Here is a 13,426-nt window from a genome sequence, read left to right as displayed (position 1 = left end):
TGAGAAGGATTGATATTTTGTGACTACGATTCGTCAAAAGAGAAACAGTAAGGCCTGGCCTTGATTTTCTTACAAAGAGTGCTTGGTGTGTAGTATGCAGTTCGTGTATGTGGACCAGCTTCTTATCACACAAATTAACCAATTGCAGATAAAATGGTGTTGTGAGGCGTTCATAAAAATAGAGAGGCAGTGATTCATCTCGTTTTAGCCAAGAAAGTTGGACGACCTCATATGATCTCATTAGACCCATTAGGCTTTGCAGATTTCAGGGGGTTGGAGAGGGCTCAATTGCTATCTCCTTCTGGCCACCGCTAAATCGAGTGCCGGTTCTTGACACCCAGTTTACAGCGAACTTTGGAGAGGAGATAGGCAAGGCATCTGCCAGCATAGCTTGCAGAATCTGCTTCTAACTTGCCCAATTTAAGTCAGGGCTGAATATGGTCAAACCATACATGCACGAGTTGGGCTACATCAAGATGTTATATTTCAAGGAGCACTCGGAGACAAGGTGTATCTCTTTGAAGACATTTATAACTGATTTATTCCGACATAAGAGGTTACAAGCCATAACATAGATAAAGTGCATTTTACTCACTGTCATTACACCACATGAACACCAAAGGCTCCGACACATGATACGCAACAAACGGCAGACCATGTATCACAAGCAATCGTTTTTTTTTTGTAGTTTGGGTGGAAAGATTTGGGAAAGGGATGTCTTGCAGACATCTGGAGAGCTGATAAGAGATAAACATTGCAGCAAACCAAGAAACATCTCTTGCTCGCAAGACCCTCGGGTCTGGTGCGCATTATAAATGATTAAACAAACAAACATCGGACTACATTCTAAGATGATTTTATAGCAATGCAATATTTTGATAGAGAAATGATCGATGAAACCACTCAATATTCAGGGATACTTGAACTGATTGTGAGGACTTCTCGATTACATCAAGCACGGGCGAATTTCAAGAACGTGCAGTTCTAAAAGTAGTTCACCCCAAAATGTATAATAGAACAAATGGAAATCTGGCACTTACGAGTAAGGGACTATATGTAGCTCTTAGCTGGATGGTCATCTTATGACCGCCACTCATATACCCGTCCTTAGCAGATCTGGCACACACATATTATCTTTTCACCCACACAGTAAACACAGAACTCCAATAAATGCACTTCATAGCATATTGCACAACAGTCCTGTCTGCCAACACATAAATCAGAAACAAGTATTGTACAAAGAACGGTGGCGTGTTGTCGCTTACATTTTTTATCAATGGGAGGTGGGGTTGACAAGTATGAAGGTATATACGATGCACAAACCAACCAATCTGCAGGCTTGACAGCTTAACATGACATTATTGCTGCACAATAAGAAACTTGCAACACTTTTGGAATGCAATAGATTTTGAACTGTCCTTCAGACAGTAGAAATTATAGAATCTTTGTGTAGTAAAACAGTAAACAGTGCCTTATGTGCCTTTGAATGCAAGGTCTTGCTGAGGATTTTCAAACAGAGTCTGGATGGTTTGTTGGCAGTTCTCTAGGAAATGTTTCTTACATCGATATCCTAGTGCCAGAACAGACGGAACATTGGTTAAGAAATAAACCAATGGGTCGACATAAATTTTGTTTCTTATGGCACCCCAAACTGTGAGCAGTGGATACAAGTGATATCATCTTGACACCAATAGGGGAGGATTCCCCTGACAAACTGCATCTTAACTTGCTCACAATAAATGCTGCACTCATTATAACATCATTTTAGGTGTCTATATCTAATACAATATAGCAGATAAACTGGACAATCTTGAGTGCAATAGTGGCCATGGGATCACAGCAAACATCACCTCCATCCCTAAATGCAAACGTAAACACAAATAGTTTCTTCATTGCGCTGCCCTATCTCTTTCCTAAGCCAGAGTGCCTCGTTCCGATTCAGAACCAAGGACATAATCCTTTTTTTGAATGAACCTCCATTCACTGTAGATAAATATTTTATATTTACGTTGCTGTTATGCATTGGCTTATATTATTTATGATACTGTACACTTTTTTTTTACAAATATGAAGATTTTTTAATATAAACTTTGAGACCATATTAATTTACAAACAGGGTTGAAATTATTTCCCAACTCTTCTGCATTTTCTTTTTCTAACTGGAAGGATTACAATGTTGACATAAAGTGTCCCTTTCAACCCAATACTGCGGCACCGCACATGAAGCACTAAAACAAAGTACAAACTGTATACCTGAGCGCTACAAAGGGAATATTTTATTATGTCTTTGAAAATGTGCGTGCTTACTTTCTTATTTCTCCCAGGTCCCCAGTGCACCATACAACTTCAAATGAAATGGTGCCTTCCAAAGAGGAACTAATGCAGAAGGTTTAATTTAATTTAAGAATTAGGCACAAAACAGCTGTTATTTAGGGGACCTCTTTCTTAACTACACCACGTTTGGCAAAACAAGTAGTTTGTTTCTTATGTTGTGAATTGCATGGGTTGTCATTTATACTGGGCAAAGTTTATTTTAATAGACTTTAGTTATAATAGGTCACAGTTCATACCATCAAACCAGTCATTAGGCTGAACATCAAATACCACAATGCCTTGGGGGTCTGAAGCACACTAGTCAACTTCAACGCACGCAACAGAGAAACACCCCATGGGAACAAAACCTCATTCTACTTGACAATTCCACCCTTGCAGATCAGGTGGGAATTGAAAGGTAAGGTATGTTTTTCTTCTTCTGGCATTTGCAGAAATTTAGTTGACAGGCAAGTGGTCTTCGTGCATTTCAGTGGCACTTTCTTCAAGTAGCTTTGACGCACGGAGATGGGCTATGAAAGAGTGATCCATGACATGTGTATATAGGGGGTTATCGCTACAATAACTGCATGGCTGTGGGCTAGTTTTAGGTATATTAATTGGAACCCAGGAGGCACTTGTAGCCACCTACATCAGCAGCTCACTATTCTGAATGACTTCTACAACAGCTCCTGCCAATTGTCACTTGCTGTGTTTTCAATGGGAAATCCTTGGCAGTATCCCCTCAATCCAAGCCAGCGTTTAAAAAAAAGAAATAAGAGTAGTTGCTTAAGGGCCAATGGGTCTCATTACAAGTTTGGCAGTCTGGAAATTACAGTGCCGGTAGCAACGTACCAGCACCCTTTCTAGACCGCCAAACTGTAAGGTTGCTGGTAGGGGCACAAACCTGCCGGGAGTTCAGGCCCCTACCGGCATGCTTCCCCCTGAAGCACTGGTACCGTTAATAACAGTGCTGGTGCTTCAGGTTTCTCATTCCCATGGAGTCTTAACGGACTCCACGGGAAGGGGAAATAACCGTTCTGACACCGCCTATGATATCCCGGTAGCACCGGGATTTCAGGTGGCGGAAACATTGTTACGGGGTTGGCGGCAATCCGCTGGTAGCACCGGCAGGTTATTGTCAACCTCGTAATGAGGCCTAATGTATCATAGTAAGTCTCGACAAAATAAATAATAACCTGTTATTGATCTATCAAGCCTATATATCTCCTTGGGGGCAAATACATGTTCAACAAACATACCGCTAAGTTAGTTTCACGTTAAAAGCCAATAACTAGTACATCATATTTTTGCATGAAGATACTTTTGTGTTGATATATATATATATATATATATATATATATATATATATATATATATATATTCTGTAGTTATAGTTCCATTTTTCAGGCTCACCCCAATTCTCATTGCGTTAGGTAATTAGCATAACCAGTGATGCAACATTTATAAATCATGACTTCTCTAAAGGAAGAAACACGCAAGCTTCTGATATAAACTTAATGAACAAATTACTTGGCTCTTAGTAACGTTCCTTCCGGTTGATTAGTGCTTCCTTCCACACGCTCTTCATCTTAGATGAGGATAGCTCAGCGTCAATGTGCTCGCCTTGGAAGCAAGACGACACAAGTAACACAGGTTCGATCCCCGGGTCCACGCTTAGATATCTCTGGGTATTAAGCGTGTTATAAATAACCTATCATATCATATCATATAATAGATATTCTCTCTCCAGCACTAGTCGACGACAGAAATTTCTTTAGCTACCCTGGTGCGCAGTGCAGCTCTGGGTCGACTCCACCCGGCGTAGTTGCATGCTCAGACACTGAACATGATGTAGACACTAGTTAATATGGAGTTGAAGTGCCCCAAGAATTCAGTTCTGCCCTTTCCCCTACCAGTCGCTGGATGAGGTACCGCAGAACAGATAAGGTGTATACACTATGCACCAAAGGCAATGAGGAATCTGTGGGAGGAAGGACTAATCCATCAGAAAGAATATTACTACCAGGTAAATTTGTTATTCACATGGATTCCTGACTCTAACAGATTCATCATCTTAAATAGACCCATAGCACTATAGAAATCTGGGGCAGAGTGGAGAGTGAGAAAACCACCACCTACACCAGAAAACTCTGGAGGACTGCTCGGTCAAAGCCAGCATCCATCCTAAAGGGAACTCCAGACAGCAATGCTTGGAAAATGTGTGCAGCAAAGCCCACATAGTCGCTTGACAGACCTTAGACAGGGACCTTGAGGGGGGAGGTGCCAGCCAGGCATCTGATGGAATCAGCCCTGAGACCATTAGGCACATCCTTCCCAGCCAGAATGTAATATTCAGCGATGGAGCGAATGATCGATCTGGACAGTATCTGTTTAGCAATAGCCCTACCAGCACCCACAAAGAGCTGCCCATCTTTCCTGACGTCCCTCGTCCGAGAGACATAAGAGCTAAGGGCCTGCACACTGGAACCTTTCCTCCATCCTAGAGGAATGAGGCAGAGGGGAAAACACTGGAAAGTCACTCTTTTGAGAGAGATGGAATTCTAAGGAAACACTAGGCTGGAAGAATTGTCTCACTCTTAAAGTCACCTTCTTCTCGGAGAACAACTTTGTAGGTTTAACAGTCTGGAGCTCACACACCTTTTTATCAAAGATCCGGGAAATCACCTTAAGGGCGAGAAGTCTTACCGACTTACAGAATACAAATGCAAAAGATCAAAAGAAAAGGCAAAGATAAATAAATATTCCATGAAGGAACAGCAAACTAGTGTGGGGGAAATTGGTTACACAAACCCTGCTTAAATTGCATAGCTGAGGATTGTGAAAAAAGAGCCCTTTAAAGATTGAAATGGTGTCCAGGTAGCCCTTCACAGTGCCAATCTGCAGGCCCAGCCTTTAAAGATCGAAATGGTGGTCAGGTACCCCTTCACAGTGACAATCTGCAGGCCAGACCACTGGGCCAAAGAAAGCAGAAAATCCAGTACAGCGGAAGTTGGACAGACCAAAGGGTCCAAACCTTGCTCCTAACACCATGTTGATAACTTACGCCACATGCAGTGGTAGGCCTCAGAGCAGGATGTTGTCCGACAAGTCTCACCCCTTTATATTTTTGCATTTCAGCAGCAAAGCATGAAGATTCAGACGGAAGACCTGGTCCTTCTAATGGAGGAGCTGGACCTCCCTCACCCGGACGTGCCAAGGAGGGCAGACGGGCCGTTCCAGAAACTCTAGGTACCACATCCTCCCGGCCCTGCTGGAGCGATCAGAATCAACATGAACCCAAACCTCTTCAGTCTCTTGAGCACTAACGGAAATGACAGGTATCAGCTTCAACACAAAGGACTTAGAAGTTCCATTCATTAACCCCTCAAACTCTTTGTGGAGGAAATTCTCTGGAGTAGAACAATTTGCACTTCCGGTTCACAGTAGAGTGAAGAGGTCCACTTGCAGAGTTCCCCAGAAGGTGAAGATCCCCAGAACCTTCTGCCAGAGCACCCACCCGTGGGATGTCAAAATCTGTCTGCTCAGACCATCCACAATGAGGTTCTCTGTCCCGGCAACATGGGCCACCATCAGACAAGTCAAGTCACATTGCTTCCCTGCACAGAGACGCTACACCAGCACATTTGTTGAGAAAGTGCATGGCCACTATGTTGTCGGTCAGGGTGCCAGACACAAAGCGGAGGAAGACAATCAGGGTTTATAGCCTGAAGCTGTAGCAGGTTGAATCATTCCCAAGGGTCTGATGCAGACCAGAGGCGTCTCAGAATAAAAACCTGCAGTGAGCAACCTACCCTTCCAATGTGTTTGTGACCACCATCAGATGGGGCCAGGAACGCTGAAGCAATGCCACTCTCAGCATGTTGTTTTGCAGGGCCTGCCACAGGAAATCCAGAGACACAGGGCCTGATCACGACCTCGGCAGTAACCCTTAAATCCGGCGGTAGCGCTATTACCGCCGGATTTAAGGGTCCGCCGAATCAGGGCTTCGGCGGATTTCGCCCCAGCTCTTGGCTGGGGGGAAATCCGCCGAAAATTTGCGCTATTACCGCCGGCGGGAAATCCGCCGGCGGTAAGAGCGCGAATTTTCCCCATTGAGCCCAATGGGGAATGGGGCATTCCCGAATGGGCTCAATGGGGACTTCCAAGTCAGCCCAACTCGTGATCCCGCGCTATTAGCGCCGGGGGCTATGGCGGTCGCGCTAATAGCCCCCGCGCTAATAGCGTTAGCGCCGAGATCGTGATCAGGCTCACAGAGTCTGCTTCCTCTAACAGGTCTGACTTGTCACCCTGGAGGTAAAATCACTGACAACAACAAAGTAGACACTGAAGTGACCCCATGCATAACCAGGCCTCCAACACAACCAGAATACTTGGTGTCTCCCTGGGACTGAAAGACATGGACCATCTGAAAAATGTTCACCACCCGAGCCTCAGGAGGGACTCGGGTAGTGAAAAGTGGGACTTTGAAGTCCAGAGAGAAGACACACCTGTGCAACAGGCTGAATGGGTGATACAAATGTGCAGACACCTGGTCCATGCTGAAGAGTCGAATGAGTCAATCCTCCAGAGAAGGGGATGATATGAATCTTCTCCCTCAGGAGACAAGCCACCAGCAGCAGTTTGGTAAAGCCCATGGGTGCCAAGCAGAAGGCCTCTGACCTGCTAGTAGGTGTTTTCTAACACGGACCGCAGGTACGTCGGGGATTGTGATGAATCGGCACAAAGCAGTAGATATCCTGGAGGTTCAGGGACATCAAGCAGTCCTGCAGCTCAAAATCCTGAAACATTTATGCCAAGGTGACTATCTTGAACTGGGTGTTGCACAGGCCAAAGTTCCAGAGTCTCAGATCCATGATGTGACGTAGTCCCCTGTCTTTATTTGGGACCAGAAATTGAAGGGAGTTCCAGCCCTTTCCTCGCTTTGAACGGGGAATCAACGTTATGGCTCCCTACTGCAGAAGTTAGCAGACCTCACCAAGGAGAGTCCAGAGTCAGTGAAGAGCCAGAAGAAGGGTAGTCGGGACGGTTTAGTCAAAAGGAGGCAGTACCCTTACCTTGAGAGATGACCTGAAAGGCCCAAGTGTCCAAGATGGTGTGGTGCAGCTCTTTGACCATCAGGGACAAACCCCTGCACCCAATGAAGTTATATTGAATGGGGATTTACAGCTGCCTTTGCAGATAAATCTGATACAAGAGCAAGTATGGGTATGCTATTTTACAAATTTGTATGCATCTTCGAGATTGATAGACCCTCCAGTGAGGCAAGACTGGGATAGCAATGTGAGCATTGTCTTTAACCAGGAGGAAATCTTAATGCAAATAAAAAATGCTAGCACCTCTGAAGAACCAGGTCCAGATGGCCTCACAGATTTGATGCTAAAAACCTATCCCGAGGCATGGTCCAAGATCCTGTTGACTATTTTTAAACAAGTTCTTGAGGACAAACAAACGTGGAAAAACAATCAGTTGTGATACCGATATTTAAGAAGGGCGATAGGGAAGCCCCACAGATTTATCAGCCAATATCCCTTCTAGACGTGCCAGGCAACATATTTGCTCATCTAATTCTGAGAGACTTAATGGCCTGAGTTAAGGAGACAGCACGTTTTAGGCATTCATCAATCAGGCTTTGTCCCGGGGACAGGGACAGCGATAAATATGTTAGCATTAAGTCTGGTGAAAAAGGGTAATTCAGTCAGGCCAGCCACACTATAGGGTTTTATTGATTTCAAGCTTGCGTTCGATTCTGTACCTAGAGATAGATTATTTCAAAAAATGAAAGAAGGGGGTGAAAATGTATCAGTTGTACTCGCAAACATCCATTCAAGTCAGATTGAACCGTCTGGGGCTCCTATCGGAACCACTCTTTACACAGAGGTTTGGAGCAGGGATGTATTCTTGCCCCTGCCTTTTTTTAACTTGTTCATCGCTGACATTGGGGAACAATTGATCAAGGTTAATTATTATCCACCGAAATGAGGGCAGACTCCCATACATTGTTGCTCCTTTATGCAGATGATCTTGTCCTCCTAGACCAGATGCCCATAGGCCTGCACAGACAACTATTGGCCTTGGAGCAGTAGGCAAATAAGAATCAACTAAAGATCAATGTGGACAAGTCAAATGTTGTGATTTTAACTTGGTTTCTATACGAACTACCACTAACTGTACTTAAAGAATACAGATATTTGGGAGTTAACACGAAAAGTAACAATCAATAAACCATATATAGAGCTGACAGATGCAAACTGAGATTGCGGCCTCTCAGGCCTCTATTATCCACAGGAAGTATGGACAATTGTCAACTTTTACAAGTAAAAGGTGGTACTTATGTTCATCTATGGGACAGAGACGAAAATGGTACACTACACTGGACTGGAACATACTTGAAGGCTTGTTTAAGAAGAGGGGTTTGCCCCTCCCAGAAAGCTTGCCGATTCAAATCATATGATTTGAGTTGGGGTTACTATGAGTAAGTAGCGAGAGTTGACATTGTTCAGAAAATGTATTTTAAGACAGCATACCATGAATTCAATAATCCCTTTGATTGCATGGTTGCTCCCAGATCAGATCAATCAGTCACTACATTCTTGTAAAACAGATTGTTTAGAAACAATGTCTGTAGCATATATTACATTAGATCTATTGTTGGCAGACCCTGGGCCTGCAAAAAATAAATTGTGAGTTTATGAATGGAGGCTAACGTGGGAGGAATGTAATTCTTAGAACTTGTTTAGAAAATGTCTATTTGAAATGAAGCCTTGATATCTAATGAAATGTCCATGTCCTAAATATCATGCCTGGTTTTTAAGAATTTCTTTTTACTTGTGGCGGACCAGGGAGATTTTAGGTATAAGGTTAAAGTTGCTAATAGATCAGAGAGTATTCTGTTTTTGTCTGAAACAAAACAAAACAAACATTGAGGCGCATATTTGTATCTTGCCCAAAGCTTTCAGGTCAGAGGAAATTGTTTTTACAACAATATTTTATGGGTTACAGATTTTTAACAGAGGATAAATTATGGGTGACGATTTTTAGTGGACAGCGCATCGCATACATTTTAGGAACAGTTAGATTTGTACTATCTATAAAGATTTTATCATCTGATCTATGAATTAAGAGCAGCGTTATTGCAATGTGTTTTAGATGCGTGAACTACCGGAACTTTGAGTGAGGGCAAATTGGAAAATGTATTTATGTCCCTCCTCTCTTGTTTGTGGTAGCTTTCCTTTTAACTTGAGAATTGTATTTTGTAAATTGTTAAAGTGAACAATTTTATTTGTATTGAAAGGCTGACATTTATTCAGCCACAACAATAAAGAAAATAAAAAAACAAGAAACGTCTACTTGGTTGATCAGCTTTGAGCAGAAGGTGAACCAAGGGTCCTATTTCTAGGTTGGATAAACTTATTTATAGTTCTTTTGATGATTGTTGAACAATCATACATTGTCCTGTTGGGGTTTCCTGTGCATCATGTAGTTACCATGCATTGAGAATAGTGCATCCGAGAGAAGGTATTACCCAAGATGTTTTAAAGAGTAGTGTATAAGTGGGGGATCCTATTAACTGTTCTGGATTCAGGAGAATAACAGTTTTTTAATTGATTATTCAAAGCCGAGATTGGGGCAGTACCGGTAACTTTTGAGATAACCCACGCAAGCTTTTTAGAATTGTGTAACAAATATCCGGCCAGGTAGCTCCCATACACGACCTCAGTGACCTCACATGATAAATAAATGAGTAGACAGTTACCTGTGTACTACATGTTGACATGACAAATGTTGAAATGACTAGTAAAGTATGAGGTCACCGTACCACTATTTACCTCATGGCTGGCACCCAAAACAATGGTCACAGATTGAAGAAGATCCCATTAGATATAGCTTTTATAGGTATTTACCAGTCCTGATGAAGTACCACCTTAAGCTTTGGAAACCTGTGCTTAGTAGGCTATTTGTAAATGAAACATGTCGTAAAAGACATTTTTGGAACTGCAGAAACTGATACATCTTCAAATTACTGAATCATGCATTAATAAAGAGACAAGATGACCTCAACTTAAATTACCTGGAGAATTCTTCACGTCAGTTCATAATTTAAAACACAGACTTATTTGAATGGCATAATGTGTTCAGTTGAATGATCATATGAACCCCCAATTATTGACTGCTTACCCTCCATACAATACCTAGAGACATTTGCAGCATCCTTAGTGCACTGGACTGACATTAAGAGGAAGAAAGGGTGCACTTTGGGAAAATGAGTTGCCAATAGAGTCATCCTATGTACACAGCCATGGTGAAAGAAAACACTTCAGTAAGGTTTTGGTTCAGAAAACAAAACCTAAAGCACCATCTTTCACAGGCTGATGATTAAACATGTTGCGCGTTATATTTCACGTGAATCCCAATGGAGCAGTGCTGCAATCCCTAGATGCTGTATCTACGGAGAGAGATCTCATAAATCACCACTGATTGGTCACAAAATGACCCCTTCTCAACTCAGCGCTAATGTCAAATCTTGCTGATTTTCTAATAAAACAAAGAAAATATAGAACTTGAGCCCAAAACAGGGAAACTTGATTGCAGATGTCTAAGCACATACGATGGGCTTAAAAAATGCAAGGTTATTAATTACACACATACAGGAAACCAGATGTTGGCTCTCCCTACTATGGGGCAGCCTGATAAACAAGTGGGGCAAGTGCTTACAATCAATGCTGACCTCAATAACTCTGGTGCAATTTGTAGTGAAAAAAGAAGTAAAAGGTTCTGGGCATTTAGGTTGAGAAATGAAGAAGAGAGAAAGATGGGTTATAGAGTTGGTTTAGAGATTTGTGCGAGATCGGCCCATTGCTGTAATTCTTCTTAATTTGTCAATCGTGCTTCAGCCGGGAGACAAAAGAAAGTTAAACAAAAGAAAAGACTGGAAATCGAGACATGCACAACAGCCTTGACCTGGGAAGTGAATAACTTCGGAATTGAACACACAACAGTTCCTAGCTCATTGAAAAGCACTATGTTAACCCCGTGTTGCATGACTACCTTAGCTTTTAGTCCAAAGAAAAAGTGCATATGGACCATCCAAATTGAAGACCCCTTTCGCAGACTTTGGATAGGAGATGTTATGCCGCCTCACACTATGGGACTTCCAATTTGGGAACTCCAGCTCTTGATGGATGTGGTGGAGGGCAGACCTCATGTTTGTAGCTTAGAATTCACTTTTTTCCATCTACACATGCTTCTGGGTCCAATAATTCCAAGCCCACTATCGCAATAAGCAATGCACCCGGTGTCCACTCTAGAGGTTGGTGCTTAAAAATCTAGTTTATTTTTCACTGTGTTCGCTTTACTGTTTTGAGTGCACTGGGCATGATAATTAGTGCTCCTTTTGGAAACTGCAATTTCTGCTGATATTTCAATTGAAGAATTAATAGATCTCCATTTTTTCTTCTGTGAAGAACTTTTTTCTTGGATTTTCTTCTGTCGTAGACTCAAAGTGACTTTCTCAAAAGAAATCGGTTTTTACTTGAATTAGCTGCTGAAGGAGAACGAATGCTGGCTTTCCTCGTGGAGAACCATTATGGTCAGCTTTACAGAACTTCACTGCAGCACATATATGCTTAGGGCACAATGCAGGACCATCAATGCCAACATGCACACAGCCAGCACACATGCACGGGCACGCAGGAGCCGTGAAGGACCTGTTCACATCAATAAAGAAAGCCGGAAAAGCAAACATAGCCACTGTGATGCGGACCAGCAGCAAAGAGGGTCGAAGAGGGCCCCATAATGCCAAGGGTGGCTACATATTTTCTGTCTCTCTTTCTATCCCAACATATTTCAGGGCATCCGCTTGACTATACCTGTAAAATGAACAAAGAAAGAATTTGCATGAAATTAAACAAAATAACAGATTGACTGCACGAGTTTCCAGGGGTGGGGGGGCCGAGTTAAATGAAGATGTATTTCAGAAAAATGTTTCAGACCCTTAGTTATTCTAAGAACAAAATGAAAGCCCCCTGAAGAAACCACAACCACACAATACAAAAACACGACTGCCTGCCAGATTCAGTATGAGTATTCATTCCCCTTTGCAGTGTTCAGATTGTAAATACAGTTTGATCTCCAGACTTGCTCTTGCTATCTCTTTACTATACCAATCTAGTCGCTGCCGAGTGCGTTTTTTTTTAGTATATTTCCTATATCGCCTCCACCATGTTCCCATACCACGACCACACGTTCTACAATTAATAATTGTTTCAAAATGCTTGCAAAGGTTTTCCCTTTATCTGTTTCAGGCGCTGTGCAGGTGAGTTGGGCACCTTAAAAGAGGAGGTTCTCATCTGCACGACCCAGGACACAAAATAGGAAACCCAATAAGGTTGGGCTGGAGTGGAGGTACAGGTCGGTTCCCTATAAGCCCCAACATGGGACTGTGGAAAACTGTTAAATAAATCGTCATCAGCAGCGATTCCTCTGGGCTGCTTCTATTCCATGATATTTTAACACGTAGTTTGGGTTCCCTTGCAAAGAGGGCATGACCTAGCAGTTCTGGTTTGACTCCTCCCGATCAGTGCAAGGCCTTGGCAGATCTGCATATGGGTGTCTCCTTTTGTAATGGAACACATGGGTGACAAATAAATGATGGAATGGAATGCAGCAGCAGAGGAATTTACAGAGGTTAACACTGATTCAAAGCTTTCGATCTATCATTATGCAAGTTTCCATAAATCGGAGGGAGCCTTGCCAACACATTAATCCCCTGCTTTCTCTGCGTCTGAAATCAAGCTGCACTGGAGGGATGATGTCCAAGGACAGAACAGGTCTGGGTTGTTTGGGTTCTTGTGTGATCTAGCAATTTAGCCTGGCCGGCTCTCTCTCAAACAAGGCTGAGATTGATTTGCATATTGAAATTAAATGAAATGAAATATTTTATTTATAACGCGCTCGTACACAAGTGTTTCAGAGCGCGACCAGGCAAAAAGGGAGGGGAATAAGGGAGAGAAAAACCCCCAGAAAAAACAGCGATCTTACTAGGCCCAGTGACATTTAAGAAAGCGCAAGTGCATGGGAAGGGAAAATGGGGGGA

General features: G+C 42.7%; 1 protein-coding gene across 2 annotated transcripts in view; it reads right to left on the bottom strand.

The window, feature by feature from the left end:
- Positions 1–513: 513 nt before the first annotated feature.
- The window catches only part of EZH1 (enhancer of zeste 1 polycomb repressive complex 2 subunit), an 834,444-nt gene continuing 821,531 nt past the window's right edge, over positions 514–13,426 (bottom strand). For both annotated transcript variants that reach the window (XM_069634417.1, XM_069634418.1), the window contains one exon: positions 514–12,200. In XM_069634417.1, coding sequence (XP_069490518.1) covers positions 12,140–12,200 — 61 coding nt within the window. In that variant the 3' untranslated portion in view covers positions 514–12,139. The remainder of the gene's footprint in view (positions 12,201–13,426) is intronic.

This window comes from Ambystoma mexicanum, chromosome 13 (genome assembly GCF_040938575.1).
Source record: "Ambystoma mexicanum isolate Mex_15411 chromosome 13, UKY_AmexF1_1, whole genome shotgun sequence".
Lineage (NCBI taxonomy): Eukaryota > Metazoa > Chordata > Amphibia > Caudata > Ambystomatidae > Ambystoma > Ambystoma mexicanum.
This window is presented reverse-complemented; position numbering and strand designations above follow the sequence as displayed.